A 22,934-nucleotide genomic window follows, 5' to 3' on the forward strand; every position below is an offset into this window, starting at 1 on the left:
CAGCTAATACTCTTTTTTTTTTTTTTTGCAATGGCTGCCTGGTAAGCTGAGCAATAGCAAGAGAAAGCCCTGGAGAGAAAGATGACCAATAACATGTTCGTTACTCTGGTTGAGGACAGTGGACAGTGGACAGAGGTCAGTGGAAATAGTAGAAACATGCAGAATTTCAAACATCACTGTAACACTCCATCCACCAACTGGGGCCACATGGAAGCTGGCCACTATGAGATTTACTCGAAGAACTATGAAAAATTATGTTTGTTTTCATGCATTTTGCTACTAGGCAGATGGCCAATAAGACTGTTAACACAAAGATAACTACTTATGTAAAGTTGCTAGCAAATATTATGGAAGTTACTTGTGTTTAGCATCAGTTATTAGGACGATGCTACAGTAATTATTCGAAAGATCTTCATTGCTCTCATTGCAATTTCTATTGCTCTTTTCACTGGTGTAGATGTAACAGTAACTCAAATGTACGCAACCACTGAGTCATTTCAGTCAGTAACTTTTGTAATCATTTACTATTAGCAGTAGGCAGATACCTCAGCTGACTTCGCTGCATAAACCATCATATAATGAGCACATACCCCCATTATCCACATATTCCCTTCTCCTCACCATCTCGCCACCATTTTTGTTTGTTTGTCTGTTTGTTCTGTCTACATCAAAGATATTTAGTCAGGAGGGGGTTCCCTAAAACTCAAACTAGGAAATCTTGCCATATAAACTGCTGTCACTGCTGCAAGACACAAGAATTCATGAGTTCCACAGATGTATCACTGGTCAGATTTTGCCCGAAGTGTCCCTTTAATCTATACACATTTATCATTGCGTACAGTGTTCTGTCGTTTTAACAACTCAAGTTTTAACAAATAAAATAAGTGATGATTTCAGTTTCATTTTGACGATAGCGCCACTCAGTGTTGAAACCAGGAACTTTGTAGTTTGTGTCTTTTGACAGTCCTGCTATACGATTATGGTATAATGCCTTGTTGGCCTGGGAAATCACCAGGACACCAGGTGAAACATTTGCTGTGTTTCCACACGGACGGTTTTAATTGCCGGATATGTATGCATCATGGCGGATTTTGGTGCTTGATTTAAATTTTAGGGCATCAGTAAAACAAATGTTTAGTAATTAAAAATTATTTGTTTGGTGGGGTTTATTTATTTATTTTATATCTAAGTAAAGAAAGGACAATGTGAATGTGTGTTGCGTTAAAGGTTTTAATTTCGACTCTTTTATATTTATTTATTTAGATTTCTAATGGTCAAATGAAAATGGTCATACAGAAATGCACACTGCATTAATCCCGAGTTAATAAAATTAGTGCTGCTAAAATGAATTTGCGTTTTAAAAGCCCTAATATATATCATGGTTTGGTTGTTATGTGTGTGTATACATACATAATACATCGATACACGATACGCCTAATCTCTGTATGTGTATATATATATATATATATATATATATATATATATATATATATATATATATATACATACATACATATATATGTATATATATATATATATATATATATATATATATATATATATATATATATATACATATATATAAAATATATATCAGAGGTGGGGAGTAACGTAGTAGAAATACTTTGTTACTGTACTTATTAACTTTTTACTTTCACTTATTACATTTTTACATAAATATCTGTACTTTCTACTTCTTACATTTCCAAACCATATCACTGGTGTATTATTTCCTGGCTATCAGACGTAGACGTAGGCAAGTGGAGCAAACAAGGAGCAAGGCAACAAGAGGAATGGTTAATGTGAATTCAGAGGGATTCACCGATGTGAAAATAAATAAAAACAAAGACATTCCTCAACACCCATGGCCATATATAAGGGAGATGTTCAAAACTATTGGTGCAAAAAAGTGCAGGCTCTTAATTTCTGTAGTATGTAGCTGTCATTTGAAATCTTAGGTTTAGTCAGATAGTTTCTATCTGTTGTAGAACTGCTATACAGGTAAAGTATAAATTATAAACTTCCTGTTTGAACTTCAATAAAATGCACAGGATAACTCACCTTAAATTTGTCATTCATAAAGCATCATAATAACTTTAAGTTGTTTTCAAGGACAGCTGGAATAACCCTACAATCTGGGATATGGCCTGGTGATGGCAAATAAGTATATATATATATATATATATATATATATATATATATATATATATATATATATATATATATATACTCACCGGCCACTTAATTAGGTACACCTGTCCAACTACTCGTTAACGCAAATTTCTAATCAGCCAATCACATGGCAGCAACTCAATGCATTGTCAAGACGATCTGCTGCAGTTCAAACCAAGCATCAGAATGGGGAAGAAAGGTGATTTAAGTGACTTTGAACGTGGCATGGTTGTTGGTGCCAGACGGGCTGGTCTGAGTATTTCAGAAACTGCTGATCTACTGGGATTTTCACGCACAACCATCTCTAGGGTTTACAGAGAATGGCCCAAAAAAGAGAAAATATCCAGTGAGCGGCAGTTCTGTGGGCACAAATGCCTTGTTGAAGCCAGAGGTCAGAGGAGAATGGCAAGACTGGTTCGAGCTGATAGAAAGGCAACAGTAACTCAAATAACCACTCGTTACAACCGAGGTATGCAGAAGAGATTTGGGATGTTGTGGAACAGGAGATTCGCATCATGGATGTGCAGCCGACAAATCTGCAGCAACTGTGTGATGCTATCATGTCAATATGGACCAAAATCTCTGAGGAATGTTTCCAGTACCTTGTTGAATCTATGCCATGAAGGATTAAGGCAGTTCTGAAGGCAAAAGGGTGTCCAGAGGAAGATCTTGAGTGGCCTGCTATAGCTCTGATCTCATCCCTACTGAACACCTTTGGGATGAATTGGAATGCTGACTGCACCCCAGGCCTCCTCACCTCACCTACATCAGTACCTGCCTTTTGTAACACCCTTGTGGCTGATGAACACAAATATTTATAAGCACAATTCAAAAATCTAGTGGAACATATTCCCAGAAGAGTGGAGGGAATAATAAGAGCAAATTGGGACTAAATGTTGAATTCAATGCTCAACGATTACATACCATACTTATGACCAGGTGACCCAATACTTTTAGAAATACTAGTTTTTGTATTAATACATTGATATAATGTGAGGTTCAGTTACCAGCGTGACACTAAAACAGGTAGTAGTAACGGCTACTTTTTACATATCAGTACATGTCAGAGCCCAAACTTCTTTACTTTACCTTGAGTAAAAAAGTGTAGTCAGTCTTTTAAAACATCTGTACTTCTACTTAAGTAAACGATATGTATACTTTTGCCACCTCTGATATATAAATACGGAGATCAGACGTGTCGCTGATGTATTATATAAAAAATGTTGTTATTCAGATTATTCATATCTCCTGCACACGTAAACATCGCCAGGGGGCTTTCGAAGAAATATGACCACGCCTATGTAGCCTAAATGTAGCCACGCCCCTAATGCTATATGAAGCTCAGGTTTGTCTCGCGCGCTAATGTGACCAGTAGAAGAACGTCATGGTTTGGTTGTTGCTCTTTTATCTGTCCGGCGTTTTTGCCGGACGCTTTTTTAACGACGATCATCCGTGTTTCAAACCTCTACCGAAAAGAAGTCAGCTGGGAGTCAAGTAAGGATGTGTATCTGTTTGATTCACTTTTTCAAAAACAATTCAGAGTGACTATCGGTATGTGACGTTATTTCGGTATTAGTTTTACAAAAACGAAACTTAGCGCTCGTGGAAAATATGATTGTTCTTCAAATATGGTGCTTTTGTATGCCGATCGACAGACTTAAAGCCCTCTGTGAACGCGAGATTCGTGATTGACGAGCTGTTTAGCACGCTGATAAAATACCCTCAGTAACACTGTAAGCGGTCACAGGTTACTGTGGAGTGACTTTAATAAAGAGAGAGAGAACACAGAGATAACAGAGAACATGAAGGATTATAGTTTCTCTCTAAAGTGTAAGAGAAAGCGAGAACATAAAACACCCGTGAAGCACAGTATGGCATAGAAACCTGAACAAGATTAGAATGACAAAATGTAGTTTATTGTGGATCACATTTCAAAATCATGCAGTTCATGTGTAGAAAAAGATGACACATCATGTTTTCTGTGCGTTTCCCCATATACCAGAAGCCAAGATTTTTATTCCCGTATTGTTCATCTGTTGCACAATTTACTTCCTTCATTCACTTCCTTAGCTGAGCTGCATCATGATTTTTGAATGTTGGAAGGTGTTTTTTCAGCTTATTGCCAAGGGTCGAATGGCGTTTTATACTCGCTCATTTACTCATTCTGGTTGGACTTTAAAATGTGTATATTTTCTCAGGACCAGTCCACGTCCCCATGAATATTTGACTGTTGCGGATCTCCCCAAAGCCTGGGACTGGAGAAATATCAATGGCACCAACTTTGTCAGTACAACTCGCAATCAGCACATCCCCCAGTACTGTGGATCATGTTGGGCTCATGGTAGCACAAGCGCACTCGCAGGTACACTACTGCTTTGAGACAATGTTCATTGTTAAAAGCGCTATACAAATAATAATAATAAAAAAGGTACAAATACATAATATCGGAGAAGAAAAATGGAAATATATTTAGATTTAATTTTGTGTACAAAACTCGAGGTTATTTGTTCCAAAAAGCGTTTGATAATTAAATAAGATTCAGTAAAACTTTCAAAATGTACTTTTAAAAAATGTACAGCTGTGTGCGGGGTGGAGATTCGTTTCCCCTTGATAAGTCATACAACACATGACTTCCACCTGATCTGGCAGCACTACATGTACTTTTTTATGTACAAGGAAGTGGTAAAGGAACCACTCGTGCTCTGCTATTATGATCAATTATTTTGCATAGAAGGATAAAAATGGCTAGATGATTGAGAAGTGGTTCCTCAGTACAGTGTTTAATATAGACTTTGTATTTCTAATTCTATAAAAAGGTTTTACTTTGTGTTATTTAATACAGATCGCATAAACATCAAGCGAAAGGCAGCCTGGCCTTCTGCATATCTCTCAGTCCAGAACGTTATTGACTGTGGGAATGCTGGGTCCTGCCATGGTGGCGATCACTCAGGCGTGTGGGAGTATGCCAACCGTCATGGCATCCCTGATGAAACGTGCAACAACTATCAGGCCAAAGACCAAAGTAAGACTTTAAATGGAAACACACAGAATGAAATATGATGCATGTATGCAGTATGGCAAAATTAGTTATAACTGTTATACATTGCTAATATGATTGTCTGAAATTAGAAACTATTCATGAATGCTTTTATTTTATAGATCTTGTGATTCAGGCTATTTTAAAGATGTAATATGATGTGGTACAATTAACTCCAAATTATTGCCACACTTATCCAAACCTTATATAGTGTATTTTAAACAAAGTCCTTATGTGCCAGTAACAGTAAATATAGATATTTTGTATTTAAAAAAAAAAAATTCCATCATCTTTCATTTCTGCATTTTAAAGTCTTTTCCATATTGAAGCATGATTAGGGAATTTGGCCATTCTGTCAGATAATTTTTATAGTGGTCAAACAGAAAGTCATGGATGATTAAGTTTGAGGACACTTGATCATCACATGCATATGTGGGTCTTTCCCTAAAATATTTAAAGTACACAAGTTGTGTTTGTGTCCTGTAACAAGTTATGTAATGTTAGTTTTATAATATATATAAATGCTCTATGACATGCCCCCTGCACAAAATACTGATCCATACTTGTGTAGTATATTTAAGATTAGACACCCCAGCCAAAACCTCAAATTTAGTTTTCGTTTGTAAACTAAGTGGATCTGCTGGAAAAATGCCTGCATGCATTATATGATAATGCTTTCATGATGCTTGCTTTCAGAATGTAATCTATTTAATCAGTGTGGTACGTGTACTACATTTGGCCAGTGCAACATTGTGAAGAATTACACTCTGTGGAAGGTTGGAGACTATGGCTCGGTCAATGGCCTGGAAAAGATGAAAGCTGAGATTTATGCTAGAGGACCCATCAGGTACATAAAGAGTGTATTATTATTATTATTATTATTATTATTATTATTGGTTTGTTTTTATGTCAACAAAAAAGACGTGTTGATGCATTAGTCGGATTCTGATTGAATGCTTATGTGTATTTTTCAGTACAGAAAAAAATCTAATAGTATTTACTCTGAATCAGCAGTGAAACTAATGGCTTTATTATGCAAACAAATATATTTTCCTGGCATATGATTGCATTCATGTGTCCTCTTAGTGGAGAGTGTAATGTGTACACAAATCCATACAATACCGATTGGTTTTCAAATCGAGGAAACATTTTAATTTAGTTGCGATCGGTTTCTTTCAGATCAACACTACCCCCACTAGATATAAAATAATAGTGTAATTCATATATTTTGGCCTTTACCCTCCCTAGACCTCAGCCAAATGAAATAGGTTTTTGGGGGGTTTTTTTTTTTTTTTAGACAGTCATGTTCAACAATTAAATTGCCATTATCTAAATACCAACTCGGAGATGATCTTGAAGAAAAGCATTTATTACTGAAGTACGTTTCACAATTCAAATCTATGCCTAGGTGCATTGTTTTATTTGCATATGGAATTTATTATGGCACATTACCAAAATGCAGCCCTACCAACCAACCGATAGAGATAGGTGTATACATACATAAAAATAAGTTAAGATATTATTATATTTATGAATTAATCCACAACGAGTAAGCAAGGAGTGCTGGTACATACAAAAAAAAAAAAAAAAGACTCAAAAGAGAACCATTGCTCATTATCCTTATAAATAATTTTCTTCTTTTACTATTGTCAAGTGTAATTGTGTAACCAGGACATTCCATATAGTTTTAACATAAAGTCTACTTCCTTGAAGTTATCACCTCTTTGTAATTGCAGTCTACAAACTACAACTGCTATTGTAGCTTTTAATTCATCATAACATTATTGCTTCCAGTTACTTACATAACATTATTGCTTCCAGTAATATACTATTTTATATATATATATATATATAATTTTTTTGTTTAGTTGTGGAATAATGGCCACTGACAAACTGGATGCATACACTGGGGGTGTATACTCTGAATATGTAGCGGATCCCTTTATTAACCACATTGTGTCCGTGGCTGGCTGGGGTGTTGAGAATGGAGTGGAGTTCTGGGTTGTCCGTAACTCCTGGGGTGAGCCATGGGTAAGTGTGATGCAATACGTTTTATTTTTTAATCTTCTATTTATATGATCATATTGCAATGTTTAAGTAAATGTAACTAAGAAAAAGTATTGCTTGCATTAGTATTGTCCATAGTCAAGAGTCAACTGCATGACTGGATGGTATGGACAGAATGGCAAAAAAAGCAATTACTTGCAGTTTCCCCAGAGAGCATGAAAGTTACCCAGCTGCAATGTAGGAAAATGTAGGTTTTCTGATCTGATGACCACTTTCTATATCTTAAGATGCACCATTCTGATGGTGATGTATGCTGGTGGCTCCATACTTTGGGGATGCTTCTCATCAGCAGGGATCTGGTCTTATCTTTATAAATAATAAAATGATAAACATTTCTTTAGAACCTGCTGCAGTCTAAAGAAACTCAAGCTTGGGTGGAAATTCACCTTTCTGCAGGGCAGAGAGCCCAAGCACAATGCCAAAGCAACATTTGAGTAGCCTAAGGACAAAAAAAAAATAATCATACAGTGGCCTAGTCAAAGTGCTGATCCCAGTCCCATTAAGAACATGTGGCACAATTTTTGAAAATTGCACACCACAAGCATCACCTGAACAACCCTAAAATGGCCCCAAATATTACAAAAGTTACAAAGAATAGCCAGATGGGGTTCAAGCTGACAAAGTTCACATTAACACTGATTAAAAACTATGGTGAACAGAAAAGCATCTCAGAATGCACACATGTTGAACCTTTAGGGAAAATGGGCTACCACTGTGAGTTCCACTTCTATTAGACAAAAATCAGAAAGGGTGGCTACAGAGAACAAAGGATCACCAAAACTAAACAGATAACCTGGTTGAAATAATCTCGTTTTCTGCTGAGGCAAACATCTGGCACCAACAACATGACTCTGTGCTTTTGTGTAAACAATTCAGGCAGGTGGCACAATAACTTGGCACACTTTAAGCCTGTGAATACAAATAATCACTTGAATAAAAGCCTATTTGAGTATTATTGCTGACTGTGTGCATCCCCCTATGTCCACCAATATCCCTACTTTAGTTGTATTGAGCTGGTCTGTGAATTTTGACGACAGACATGGAAAAACACTAATTTATCTGTTCTCCTTCCAGGGTGAAAAGGGCTGGTTAAGGATCGTGACTAGTGCTTATAAAGGTGGCAGCGGGAGTCAGTATAACCTGGCCCTAGAAGAAGACTGTATGTATGGTGACCCAGTTTTGCCAGAAGGATACATGCATTGATCTGGGGAAGACAGAGACAGCACCCAAAAATCTACTAAAAAATTAATTCATTTGATTCAGCTAATGAGTATGTGTGTAGCCACTCCTATTACTGCTGACAATAGCACAAGATAATGTTTTTACTAATGTTTAAATCAGACCCACAAATCTTTGCCATTATGCAAAATGTTGTTTGAATTCTTTTTAACAATGTATTTTACACTGAAAATTTTCATGTACAACATGGACTTGAAAAATGATTTAAAATGTAAATGAACAGATTTTTTTTGTCTTAAATATAGCTCTGAATTATTTTGAGTCCAGGATTTGCTTCTTTTACTATGTCACAGTAAACTGACGATAAGTCAATTTCCTTTTTTATTGACTGAAAACGTCATACAAAAAGAAACATCAATCATCAAAATAGTCACACAGGATTCTTGCCAGAAAGCACATTTCAGTAACAAAAGGCAAAACTTTTTTATAACTTACATTAAGTGTTTCACAAATGTAATGGGTAAAACACTAATACAACATCAGCTCTATTATCTGTAAAGCCATCCTCACAGGATCTGACAATTAAATGGTGACTGCATGTATTAATGCATGTGAGCTTTTCACCAACTTTTTAAATTGAACTTTATGATCTTGAGCTTCTTTAGTTTGGAAGTGTTGGCTGGTCTCAGTTGATCATGATGAAATTGGATTTGCAGTGTGCTAAAAATAAATGGAATTAAAGCATATCAGGTTTTGAAAGGGTACTTGAAAATTAACAAATAATAACACAACATATATATATATATATATATATATATATACACCATAAAATGGCAATCAGAACGTATCATCTAATTTCAGTAAGTATTAGACTGAAATAAAAGGGCAGCAATTCCTGCCCAATATTCAGAATGTTAACATGATTACAGTAATGTCTTTCAAGTCTTGGCTCACTTTGGGCAAGTGTAAGAAGCTTTTACTATTTAAAAAATAAACTTATTTATTTGATCTACATCAGAACCCCATTAGGAACATTATTTAGTTATTATATTTAGTTTTTGACTGCAGCAGCAGTTTACTCACCAATGAATTCAGTTACAGGATCATGCTCCCCTTCAGTGCGTATAGTTCCAGCTATACTGTCATTCTCTAGGATTGGTAAAAACAGCTGAACAAAGTCTGAGGTATATGGTGGCGTGATCACATCCAGAACCTCAAGTAGGAAAAAAGGGTAGTGGAAAAATGGTTTGATAAAAAAAAGTTAAATGAAAGCTTTTATACAGGGAACTTGTTTTGATACATTCATTGCATTGTTTAGAAAAATCCAAAGTAATCAATGCTAGACTGATGTCTAGCATGACTGAAATATCAGTCTCACCTCAGTTACAAAATATCTGATGAGCGAGATGTCTGTATTGAGTTTCTCCAGGCATTTACGTATGTAGCTGACAACAGGCAGGACATACCCTCGACTTAAAAGGTGAACCATGCGGTCAAGCAAAGTTTTCTTCAGCTCCAGCTATAAATGTGTACACACACACACACACACACACACACACACACAAACACAGGAATTTAGGAAATAAATATTGTGCATGCTGTGTGGCATTCTTTAAATAAAATCAATGTGCACTGATTCTTTTTGTTAGCTGAATTAGCTGTACTTGTGTGTACGATTGCAGCAAATATAAACACACCATCCACACATTTATGCAGTATAATGTCTCAAATTAACCACTAATGGGTATCTATCTTTTTATGTACATTAATATGTCTGGACAAAGTTTTATGTGAATTGCTGTACTGGAACTGTCTAATAAAAGGAAATGTTGACATGTTGAAAACCTGTCAACCTGACCTGTTGAAAAACTGTATGCCATTATAAATGTACCTGTTCCATAACATCAAGTTGGGAATGTTCCGTTTCAAACAGTTTGACAAGCAGCTGCAGCACCTGTGGGTGTAGGAGCTGATGGCATGTACTGATCTGAGGAGGAAATACACAGAAACAAATAAGTGACCTTTTCATACAGTCATTTGATTTTATAATCCTGTTTTAACACACACAAAAAAAGAGCACGACCTCTTGAACTATACCACAAAAACTGCAGCAAAAGATCAGTAAGTGATATATAAAGAAGTAGTGTATTAACAGAGCAACAATTTCACCTCATCCAATAAAGCCAAATGGATGGGGGTGTGATCTGTCTGCAGTTGAAAATAACGAGGTTCTGACACAGTCCAGTCTACCCACTTTAACACCCCCATTGCCACTACTGGAAACCTGACAAAAAATAAATAAATCAGGTTACAGAACAGTGATCTACCTTGCACGTTATTACACTGAATATTAAGAGCAGTTGTGTCTTTAGAGTGCATGTTCATGTATATACTAAATAAAAAAAATAAAAAAAGAAAACCGTATATGCAATGTATTCACCTGATGCACTGGTACAGAGTGCTCAGTTCTGCCACTAGCTCTGTAGCTCCTTTATTCTCATTACAGCACAGATTATGGACAGTCTCTATTGCCTTGGAGGTGGACTTCAGCTCATCTTTATTGATATTTACACGCTTGTTCTGGATTAAAAACAAACACAAAAACAAAGTAAGCGACAGATACTGTAAAATTCTATCAAAATATCAAGCAATTTTGTTTTAAGATTTTACTTTTCAATGAAACATCAATTTTGGTTTATAAATATCATATCAATTATTTTTATTGAAAAGTATTTCATGAAATAAACATATGAAGCATGATATGTGTGTAAAAATCTTTAAACATATTCTATTAATACCTTCTTCCATGTTTCCACCACACTGGCTGCATAGGCCAGAATGTGAATATATTTGTGTTTGTGGTCCTGGTTTATCTTGGCTCCAGGTTTAAACAACGACTGCATAAAGAGATCCAGGAAGGCTGGAACACGGATCTAAAAAGCCAATATTGTGATTTTATTTAACCTTTTTTATAAATCAACTTTGTACTAACACTTAGTAGTAGTTTTCATGAAGGAAATAAGTAACATGGAAAGTTGAAGCTGAGAACTGGCTGAACAGACAGCAATGATGACATTTTAACATTATAATAATTAGCTTTTAGTTTTGATGAGTAAAAACACAAATCTGTTTTTAAAGTGAACTCAAAACAGTCATATTAGCTTGGCTAAAGTGGATTCTGACCAATTCCACAGGTGGAGGGTCCATACTGCTGAACATCTTGAAAAGAACTGTGATATCTGCAGGATTAAGTGCCCCTTTGGAGAGCATTGCACCGAGAGCCTGGCATGCACGTGGGTACGCTGCCGCTGTTCCCAGTGCCAACGTGATCTGACTTGCATCATGACCACTAGGAACACAACAAAGCACACAAAATAGGTTTTAAAATTAAATGTTACAATTCACACATAAAATCTAAATCTACCCAATTTAGATTTTTTTTATTTTATTATTCGTTTCTAAATTTAATTAAAATTGTTGCAGTAAAATTTTATTAGGATTTGAAGGTATTTAAGCACCCTTCTGTAATTGTATGCTTCCTCTTCTACAACTTTTTATTATCATATATGGGAGTCTCTTGCAGCCTGTAAAGAGTGAGTGATAAAAAGCTCATTTATTTAAATTCAGGTCAATGAATTTTATTTGTGAAGCACTTTTAACAAAGGACACTCTCAAAGCAGTTTACAGAGATAAAACGGTTAGAAAATAATGTAGAAGTTTGTTCCTTGCAACTAATGAGCAAGCCAGTAGTGATTAAATGCAACCCTGAGCCAAATGTAGTCCTGAGCCATTGTAGTAGACTGTTGATATAAATTACAGTCCAAATCCATCCTCAAAGCTCTTCAGTTGTTAATTAATTTCATAGATCTAACTAAAATGAAAAGATGTAATTTAATACTAATAAAAAAAGGTGTAATTTATAGTGGAGAATTCACTAGGATTATGCTACAGAGTGCTGCACGAGCTTCACATTGCACCAGCTGAATAAGACAAACAACCCCAAAGATATAGGCAGTCACTTATATGTAACACCTGCAACTTGTGAAGAAAAAAAACATCACAAATGTGTACATGCCATGGTGAGACATTTTTTGCGTTTCCGTTTTTCTCCCTTTTCCAATTCCAAAATGTTTTATTTTCAGTCTTTTTTTTTTTTTAAACTAATAAGCATCTTAGTGCTGGCTCCAAATGAAAATTAAAGCTCCAAATATCACGAGATCTAAATGGGCATGTGTTAACATATGACAGCATTGTTTGGTAGTAGATGATTCAATGGGCCATCTTAGCAAACCTTTACCTAACCCATTCCATATGAAGTCCATCTGAAACTCATCCCACCAGTACCAAAGCTGGCAAATGCACTCAGACTGAAGTTACAAGTGATCCTGACCAAATCTACTCTCCCCACCTGCCTTATCAATCCTGATGCTCTACTTATCAGTGAAATCCTCATTAATAATTTCTTCCTCTGAAGACAGCTTCACATGGATAGCCTAAAGATTCATGAGATCTGTGGATCATTCCAATTAGCAACCATAAAGATGGCTTTGGACTATAATATAAACATGAGTTTGGAATATAAGCCAATTTGGTTTGGGACTACAATTGGCATGAACAGTTTTGCAGTCAAGAGTTGCTTTTACAAGTGTGCAAACCTTCTGTACTTGTCCCCCTAAAAATAATTATAATATTAATAATAATAATAATTGTTAATTTAAAACTACTATTAAAATGATGCAACATTGGAAATGTTTAGTCAACTCATTAAATCATTCTTTAAATCATCCAGTATTTGTACTTTTTTTTTTTTTTTTTTAAGTATTAACCTGTATATTAAAATATGACTATTATAACTATTATACTGCACCTCTGAAGGGCAAACTTTTGCACTTCCTGCCCAATGCGACGCACAACCGATCCTCCCTGCTCCTCCTGTGCCAGAATGGACATCATAGCCTGAGCAAAAAGGTATGTGTGCTCACCATGACACACCATCTTCTGCTCAACAGACAAAACACACAAGCAATTAATGCAGTAGATTTGACAAAAAAAATATACGAAAATATATATTTAAAAATGGGAGCAATTAAGGGCTTTTCTTATTTTCCATTCCATAAACCCCTGAGTAAAATATAGGACTCTGGAGTTAGCTGTTTTTATTTAACAAGCGGAGCTTGCTAGTTAGTTATGTGCCATGCCTAATTTATATTGCCAAGTAGCACATCAAACTAAACATAAAGAAACTAGAATAACATGATAAATATGCTAAATCTAATGCTCGACAAATGTAGCTATATAAAAACTTCCTTCAGTAATGGATTATGTCATCTTTGAATTATTATTTTATTTATTTATTTATTTATTTATTTTTTGGGGGGGGGGGGGGGGGGGGTTTACAGCCCATGTGCTTTTATTACATTTACATACACATACAGTACTGTGATGTAAAGTGAGTGAACAGAAGAAAATATGATCTAAATCTAGATCAGATTCATATATCAAATTGATGATCATTAGCACCAGCTTAGTATAATTGGTTAATAAGTCATTAACTGAAAAAGAAACAGCTGTGAATGAGGATTAAAACTGAGGAACAGCCAAACTCCTACTCTATGGCAAGACCAGACACAGAAACAAGACTCAAGGTAGTTAAACCGCTCAAGGTACTTAAACAAAAACAAGACCCATGGTAGTTAAACTTTGGAGAGACAAGGTCTCTCCCAGGGAAAGATTTAAAAACAAACTGAGGTCTCAAGATGTGCTATTGTCTTAAGCGAAGCACAAACAAATGGGCGATGCTTAGGACCGTAGATACAGTGGGCAGCCAAGGAAACTTAATGCAGTAGATAAAAGACACAATGTTTACTTCCTTTTTAAACATTGCAAGATGTCCTGCAGCACCATCAGCAAATATCTGGTGGAAACCAGTGGTACAGTCTAGAGAAGTCTGTCCGGAAGTGGTCTTCATGGCAAAGTGACTCAAATATACATGAAAACATAGGTCCCGAGGAACTGGACTGGTGAGTCAAGATGTTTTGCTTGAAGGGCTGGAACGTGGGACAATAATGATTGGCAACAGTGAAGCAAGGTAGAGGTTTCTTGCAAGTTCGAGCTGCATTTTTGCATATTGAGTTGGAGATTTGGTCGAGATAATGTCAGATACTGATTCATCATGCAATTCCATAAGGGAGGTGTCTGATTAGGCCAAAACGACAACAAACTTAAACATACAGCCAATGTCAATAAAAACTATCTTCCACATTTAGAAGAAAAAGGAGTCCAGGAAGTAATGGTTTTGGCACCCACAGAGCCGTCATCTCAACATCATTTGTACAGCATTTTTATATGGAAACACTCTTTTAACAATGAACATTGTCTCAAAGTAGACAAAGCAAACATCATCATGTCTGTCTAAAATTACATAAAGAGAGAGAAGGATTTGAGGCAACCTACATCCACAAAAGATTTGCGGTTCTTTCTCCAAGATGTTTGTAACAAGCAGCGGTTTGTAAATGGAGGGTGGGTCCGGGAGCAGATAGGCAGGGGATTGCTTTACCTGAAGTTAATGTGACCTAATGATTGTTCTCTCTTTTCAAGTGATCGAAGGGTGCATTTAAGGAGGAGAGTGTGTGTGTGTGTGCGCGCGCGCACGCGCAGACCGACACAAAAAAAAAAAGTGGCTCCCGTAGTCATATGCTCTCCCACAGTAACTTTTTTTAGTTTGATATTTTTATTTTACTAGAAATCTTAAAAAATATCTCCCAAGAAAATCAGTGATGGTGCTGTGAAAACGAAAGTAAATAGAATTACCATGGAAACCGAGGAGGTTATGAGCGTGGTGCGCGTCTCACACTCGTAATCAACCACTACCACATGCGTAAGTGTTAAATTATGTTTATATTACGGTCATTTGCTGTGTATTTGTTTTTAAAAATAGGCTACAATTACTTTTTAAGTGCAGAAAGTGATCGGATGACATGTCGGAACGTATTAAATCACTTTTACATTCATTCCTATGGGGAAAATCAGTTCGAACATACGAGCAATTTTCAAGAACGAATTATGCTCGTACAACGGGGTTCCATTGTACCGCGAAGTATTGATGCTGTTTTGCAGGTTAAGGGTGGTTACAGCAAATACTCATTTGATTTGGATTTCTCCTCTGTTCGTTTATTCTTCTTTTAACAGTTATTTTCAAAAGCATTTTTACTTTACAGTATTTATACCAATTGCTTAAAACTTTTGCATAGTACTGTATACAAAACACTCAACTGCCTGGCAAAAAAAAAAAAAAAAGCTTATGCAATGTGACAACATTTATTTCCGTCCAGAGATACACTGATTTCTTTTCAAGATCTTACATTGATGATAGGGAGCATAAGACAAATGCATAGATTCTCAAAAAGGATTAAGGACTGAACTTGATGTTTTATGTTTTCTGAACCATTATTTGGCTAAAAAAGCCAGATGAATTCAGACTTAGACCACATGACCATTAGCCATTGCTTCAGAATCTAATCATTAAGCTCCCTACCAAACTGAAGACTTGTTTCAGATTACTCTCTATTGTGAAAAGAATGTCCAAAAGTATTGGAATAAATAGTTTAAAAAATATTTTATATTTGGTTGTGTGTTGCCTGCTTGCAACACATAACCAAATATAAAATATTTTTTAACTATTTATTCCAATAATTTTGCTCACTGAAGAAGCAGCTGCCTTGCTATTTAAAATAAATAGCCATTACATACAAACCAACAGGAACAGAATGTGTGTGTTTCTAGTGTTGCCAGGTTTTTAAGAAAGTTTAACGGATAGAATGCAATGCATTTTCTCAGACTTACAGCAAACTCAGGTAAGTTTTTCTCTAGGTTTTGTTCTCCTCCATCAAGCAGCGTGGACAGCGAGGTACGCAACACTCGGGAGAAAACTTCCAGCTGCTGACAAGCTGTAGACACACTCGTGATCTCCCCTTGGTATCCTGCATCTGAGATCAGCTGACCATCAGGAAAAACAATGACCATAAAAAGTAGAAAGAACAGGATCACTTATGGTAATGGTAACTTTGCTAAAGCATACAAAACAAAATCAATTAACATATAGTTGAAAGACTAGCTACTTTTAAAAATAGTTGTAATACTCCTATATAATCTCTATAATAATATACTGTATGTAATAGAGTACTATATGTAATTTAAATTTTTACAAAAGGGTTTTGTGTTACCTTGACTGTGAAGTTGAGCATCAGGCAGTCTGGATGAGCTTCAGCTAATTTGTAAAAGAGATCTCTCCATGTAGTGTGAGCAATCATCTGTTCTAGCCATGCTGGTGTCTGAGGGGGAAAAAACACAGCAGATTACACACGTTGAATATTTACATATAGAACACAGATATATAAAAAAATAAATCTAACTGACATTCAATTTAAGATGCCTGATACTTGCTATCATTTAATCACAATGCTAATTAATTATATACATTTTTTTTTTACTTTACCTCTCCCTCTACTGTGAAAATAGAGTCTGCTTTTTGTGGATCAAAGTGTTTGATAAGAAGGCTCTTCAGATGATTCTCTACTCGTTCCTGCACCTGAGCTGGCTCCACACCTATATACACATGTAAGGAAGATGGTTTATACAGAAAGCGGTAGAAATGCAAGCTAAATACCATCAATAAATTGTGCTTTAACTGTTAAAGTAAGTTAACTAGTCTCATAAAATGATAAGTTTCAGAATAATGAGTTTACAGTTTTCAAAATTAAACACAAAAATATATGCTTTTAGTAAAGTCCAACTCAAAATTTGCCAACTATTGTCACTGCCTACATTCGCACACATCATTTGATGTGCCAACTAAAACAAAACCACCTGCCTAATGATTTATATCTTTCTCCACATGCTCCTGAAATGCCAGTGATCCTGACTCCTCTATCTTCTTTCTGGACCTGCCTGATACTCCCTAATGCCCTAACTATGGATACAGTGCTCATAAATTGGAAACACTCACTTCTGCTGAGGATGGTTCCAAATAAACAGCCTAAAGATAAATAAAACTACTGTGGATGGCTCCATTTCGGGAACCATGAAGATAGCTTAAGGCAGTTAACAATTTGTTCAAATGTCTTAGGGATGCAGTTGCCATCAAATTTCCTCAGTGAACATCTGATAACCTCAACAATTAAAAACTAAACAATTAAAAACTAAACAATTAAAAACCAAACTCAACATTTAAAAACATAAACTGACATTTGGTGTCACCCAGATGAGCCTGGTTTCAGTTTTGAGTCTGGTTCCTCTCAAGGTTTTCATGCCATCTCAGTGAGATTGCTCTTGGCCACAGTCACCAGGGGCTTACATATAAGGAATAAACTTATAAGGATAAACTAATTGGGTCTAATGTTTTACATACTCATATTTCTAAAAGCTGCTTTGTGACAATGACCAAAGTGCTAAATGTGCTATACAAATAAATTGTAACTGTATTCTGAAATGAATATTGTGTAGGTTCCTACTTAAACAGCTCTGATGCCATTCACATAACTGTGTGTATGACACAAAATTCGTGGCAAAGATCCAAACACTTTATTGAAGCTAGTGTGTAGTGTAAATGACAACTTCAAGAAACGAATTGATGTACATATGCGGAAAAAAGGGCCTGAGGCAGGCGTACTTAATCTGCTCTACACAAGAAATAATCGTCATACACAGCAGTCTTTTTTTTTCATGTATTGCTTCGGCTAGCATGAACGTTTCTTTTTACGAGCTGTGGGTGGGCCCAACTGGGAACCGGGAATGTTTTCTGATTGGATGCTTCAAATTTTTCAGATAATGCTATAATAAAATATTGCTCTTCACTATTTATTTATCTTTCAGTATTAGCTTGTGTGTGCTAGTCATCATTTATTTTATGTTATTGTCAATAATCTTGTTTGAATCTTACCCATCTGAATGAGCCACTCAGCCAGCAGGTTCACCGTTTGGGCGACAGCAGAATAATTCTCTGACAGGAGCTGAATAACGTGCTCAGGGGAACCACCTGCCTGGAAATAGCTGGAACAGTAAAAAAAATTTAATTGCAAACAACATGTATATTACTTATATTATAAGTTGTCAATGGCAAAATGTTAATTTTCTCTTGCAATATCACACCACGGATAAACCATCCACTCTTTTTAGAACCACATTTAAAAAAATAAAACAAATAATAATATTATGATTGTTAGTGTTATTACAGATCAATCAACAAATTTATTTTAAGTAAAGATGGTTTACATCACAAAGAAATTTCCAACAACAAAATATTCATAAATAGATTGAACACTTGAAGTCCATGCATCATTTCATAGTAAAGTTCCCTATACTCAAAATAAAGATTTATACATTTATTATAAGGTAAATTTTAAAGTAATTGCAATTTCATATTGGTAGACAAACCGTCCGACTCAAATCAATTCACTAGAATTGATTACTGCAGAATTATGAATAATTTTGGGTCTACATAAAATGTGGATAGAATCTTAAAGGGTGAGAAATTTTTTTTATCATTTATATAATAATAATATATTATCATTCCATCCATATAAAAAATATTCAAAAGGCTGTTAAAAAAATGTTAAGATTTAATTAGCTTAAAAAGAAAAAAGGAATTGGCTATGAGGTGATACTTCATGAACAGAAAATAAAAAGAAATGATACTATAAATTTTTTTTTTTATCTGTAATGTTACATTTGAAAATAGAATTTAGCAACATTGTTGTTGTCTGTAATGACAATGGAATCAAGATTTAACATTGTTTGGTGTAATAATTATCAAATTAGGTCATTTGAGTAAAGTTTTAATCTATGCACACAGGACCTGACTGTGAACTGATGTGAATAAACTTTAATCATCAGACATGCAGGTAGTTGGTGTGAAAGAGGCAAATGTAGATAAATGGGAGAAGTCAAAAGAAGAAGAAAATCTACCATTTTTTAATGTAAATTTTACAATGCATCAAGATCAAGCCTACTTATTCAATTCTATTGACAGAGCCTGTGACTCTGCAAAGAAATTACTTTAAAGTTCTAACATAAATTTAATGTTATCTATATTTTAAGCAGAGAGGTTATTGTTAACTGATAATAAGGAGGTTTGGTTCTGTTCCAGTGGCATGTTATCAAAATAATCTACAGGTTTGTGACTCTGAATTGTAAAATTTTTTAAATTCTACAATAAAACAAATTGATTTCTATCTTCAAAATACAGTAGGTCACTCTGAACTGTTGGAGATGGAAACTCTCAAACCCTCGCACATTGTATTTCAGCAGGAAGCAAAGCAAAAACTTATACTATATATACTACTTATATGTCTGTGAAATTAACCATTACCATTTGACAGCTTTACTGCATATGCATTTATAATTTTTATATTATTATTATTATTATTATTATTATTATTAACAATGACGATTCTTAAATTAAGTTATTAGTCAGTTTTATTTATATTTTGCTTAATGTTTACAACTTAATTTCACTTGATTGATTTTGCCCATATTGAATGCAATTACAAAATGCATTGAAACGTTTAGTTGGTATGATAAAAACTGTAGCTATTTGTGAGTTTTGTTATTCGTTTGTTTACAGCTGTGATGTAGACAGATCAGCTGGGTACGAGCTCTCGAATGTTTGCCGTTATTAACGTCAAGTGTCTAAAAATCGCGTCGTATTTACAAGCAGCGAGATTCATCTTGGATTCCGAAAGAGCTGCTGCATAACCGCATATTTTCCTGCTTGCCACACTACTCACCTTTTCAGCGTGTTAAACACTGTGGGCTCCATGATGTAGTCCCTACTAGAGAACTTCTTCAAGCACTCCTCCTGGACTTTATCGTCTGACTCCGCGTAGCCGTCGTCCTCCTACAGAAAGAGGTAGATGGTAAAGAACAGTGGTACATGGTACATGGTAAGAAACATTGGTTAAGTTATGAATAACCGTGTTAGCTAGCGGGTGTTGCTTCTATGTCCTTTAACTGTAAAGCGTCCCTGGTTTCCACACGAATTTACACTGCGACTGAGAGCAGCTGCAAGAAGGACAAGAGCAAACAATAAAACGACTGTCGCTTTACAATAAGTAGTTCTATTCACCACATTCGCCTCTTGTCCATCCCAGTCTGCTGCACTGCTGTAGTATTCTTCATCCATAATTACGTGCGAGTCATAAACCAAAGCAACTAACTTGTTTCCTAGGCGCTTGTATGGACTCTAAACAGTTGGCGCACACGTATGACGTAATTTGACGGCATATTAGCGTGTCCTTAGTTATAGTGAACATTTGTGCCACCATCTGGTCGTACTGACAAACTAAAACTCTAAGAAGATAAAACTCTAAAGCCCTTTCTCCCTGTTTCCTCTTTTAATGAGCAAGTGGGAACCATAACACACTAGGTCTAAAACCTTCAATTATTTTATTTTAGGCTGCTGCTTTCCTATGGACCTATACCTTGAATATATATTTGATTACTTACCAAGTAAGATAGGCACAATCAATTTCAGGGCACAGTTCATCCCATTATGTTACTCAAAATTGTCTTTGGAACAGCAGAGTGTGGGAAGAACAAACACATGCTGCGAAATATATAATCAGATACTGTAAATGTAATTTATTAACTTATATCCAGTTTATCCAATATGTACTTATATATTTATGATGTCACTATGATATATGGATTACATTATTACTAAACATGACCTGTGGAAAATAAAATTTAAACATTGTTTAGATGACCAGGTTTATTTTACATGATCTCTAAAGGGGTAAAAGAGAGGCTTTTTACTTGTCACATGTACATTACAGCACAGTAATTTTTTTTCTTTCTCCACATATCCCATGGTCTGACTGCAAGGTCAGTGATGATAAAGTGCCCCTAGAGCACAGAGGGTAAGGGCCTTGCTAAAGGGCCCAATAATGGCAGCTTGGCAATACGGTGGCTTTAACCCCTGAACTTCCAATCAGTAACCCAGAGTCCAGTATTAATCAAATCCAATCATCGTACTGCCACAATTTATAAATCTGTTACATGTGACATAGACACCAAGCAGAAAGTGTACAAGACATATCTTAGAAACAGTGTCATGAATTCTGTTTCACTGTGACAAATTTGTGATTTCCTTCCAGCACTGACCCATCATCACTGCTTGATATGTTCATATATGGTCTCTTTATTGTGCTATGTAGATCACATCTAACATCTAACATAGATGTTATCTACTGCTAAGTGTATAACACCTACTGTTATCTATTGTAAATAGGCCATTTATGCACTTCTGGTTAGATGCTAACTGCATTGCATTGGCTCTGTACATGTACCTTGCATGTACCACTTATTTTATAACATTATTTTTTTGCCACATTTATTTATTTGAGATATATTTTTTGTTGTTGTTAACTATTCTTTTAATGCCATGCCAGCATTAGAGGCTATTTTCCTGGGTGGATCAAGGTAGATGGGATGATACTGTATACAGCAAAAGAGCCTTACAGTGTTTCAACTGTGGCAAAATGAGTAGTTATATAGAGTCCTTTTTTTAATACTCATTAGGAATAACGGGATTATTTTTGGTCAATAAAATATTAAATCTTGTATTAACATTATTGCAGGCTGTTAAATGTTTGATGGTCATGTTTGTTTTGCAGTGGTTCTTCTTTAAGAAGCCTTCAAACTGATTTTTATTCAAATATTTTAAAACATACAGAACATTAAAATATTTAAACTTTTATTGCCACATGTTCATAAAGTTGGTCAAATTACTGCTGTATTAGTTTCTTATTATATGAACTATATGGAATGTTTGTAGACAATCAACCATAAGTTATTTGCGCTTTTTGAACATTGCTGTTATAATAACCTCCAACACTCTTCTGGGAAGATGTTCCACTAGATTTTTGAATGTGATTGTGTAGATTTGTGCTCATTTATCCACAAGGGCATTAGTAAAGTCAGGTACTGGGGTTCAGTCAGTGTTCCAATTCATCCCAAAGGTATTCAAGTTGAGTTCTAAACTCTACAGCTGGCCAACCCAAGCTCTCCAAGGGAACTCTAAATGTCGACAGGGTTCCAGGTTCACTTTTGTTTTTAGCGCTATGCACAGCACAGTTTTTCACTGTGGGTTAACTTAGAGTCCTAGGTGTATCTTGAAAAATGCAGTTATATTTTCTTTTAAAATCTTTATAGAGTTTTTATGGCCTTCACTATCACAACTCCTTGTTCGTGTGAATTTGTTTTTGGGGGCTTTACTCCCCCTACTGCTATCTAATTCCCAAACTAGTTGGGGGGGGTGACAAATTTTTGAGTAATCATGCCTCAATAGTATTGCCATGCAAGCTAGCCGTGTTTAACCTTGCATCTCCTGTCCATGACATAAAATGAAAAGGCATAGTTTGTGGTCGTTTAATAGTGCTTCCTACCCATCATAGATTCTAAATAGTCAGATATCATAAACAAA

The 22,934-nt window shown here is 35.5% G+C and overlaps 2 protein-coding genes across 2 annotated transcripts; one reads left to right on the plus strand and one right to left on the minus strand.

Moving 5' to 3' along the window:
- Positions 1-3,504: 3,504 nt before the first annotated feature.
- Positions 3,505-8,776, plus strand: ctsz (cathepsin Z). The gene is made up of 6 exons (XM_046852932.1): positions 3,505-3,666; positions 4,371-4,534; positions 5,015-5,194; positions 5,906-6,056; positions 7,078-7,240; positions 8,351-8,776. The coding sequence occupies exons 1-6, from the start codon at positions 3,557-3,559 to the stop codon at positions 8,477-8,479; spliced, it is 897 nt and encodes a 298-aa protein (XP_046708888.1). The 5' UTR covers positions 3,505-3,556; the 3' UTR covers positions 8,480-8,776.
- A 42-nt stretch (positions 8,777-8,818) lies between these two features.
- nelfcd (negative elongation factor complex member C/D) lies at positions 8,819-20,736 on the minus strand. Its single transcript, XM_046852920.1, has 15 exons — positions 20,577-20,736; positions 20,239-20,348; positions 18,393-18,502; positions 16,950-17,059; positions 16,678-16,785; positions 16,298-16,450; positions 13,323-13,453; positions 11,639-11,804; positions 11,254-11,388; positions 10,896-11,035; positions 10,625-10,739; positions 10,347-10,442; positions 9,834-9,974; positions 9,539-9,668; positions 8,819-9,175 (listed from the first exon to the last, which is right to left on the minus strand). The coding sequence occupies exons 1-15, from the start codon at positions 20,631-20,633 to the stop codon at positions 9,141-9,143; spliced, it is 1,737 nt and encodes a 578-aa protein (XP_046708876.1). The 5' UTR covers positions 20,634-20,736; the 3' UTR covers positions 8,819-9,140.
- Between the last annotated feature and the right edge of the window lie 2,198 nt (positions 20,737-22,934).

The sequence above is a fragment of the Silurus meridionalis genome, chromosome 1 (genome assembly GCF_014805685.1).
Source record: "Silurus meridionalis isolate SWU-2019-XX chromosome 1, ASM1480568v1, whole genome shotgun sequence".
Taxonomy (NCBI): domain Eukaryota; kingdom Metazoa; phylum Chordata; class Actinopteri; order Siluriformes; family Siluridae; genus Silurus; species Silurus meridionalis.

Excerpts from the sequence above, each read along its gene's own strand:
- ctsz (XM_046852932.1), top strand. The coding sequence starts at position 3,557 with ATGGTTTGGTTGTTGCTCTTTTATCTGTCCGGCGTTTTTGCCGGACGC. Across the intron at positions 4,535-5,014 it reads TAGCACAAGCGCACTCGCAG|ATCGCATAAACATCAAGCGA; the intron begins GTACACTACTGC and ends TATTTAATACAG. Across the intron at positions 7,241-8,350 it reads ACTCCTGGGGTGAGCCATGG|GGTGAAAAGGGCTGGTTAAG; the intron begins GTAAGTGTGATG and ends TTCTCCTTCCAG.
- nelfcd (XM_046852920.1), bottom strand. The coding sequence starts at position 20,633 with ATGGATGAAGAATACTACAGCAGTGCAGCAGACTGGGATGGACAAGAG. Across the intron at positions 17,060-18,392 it reads TGAGTGGCTCATTCAGATGG|GTGTGGAGCCAGCTCAGGTG; the intron begins GTAAGATTCAAA and ends ATGTGTATATAG. Across the intron at positions 16,451-16,677 it reads TGCTCAACTTCACAGTCAAG|CTGATCTCAGATGCAGGATA; the intron begins GTAACACAAAAC and ends CCTGATGGTCAG.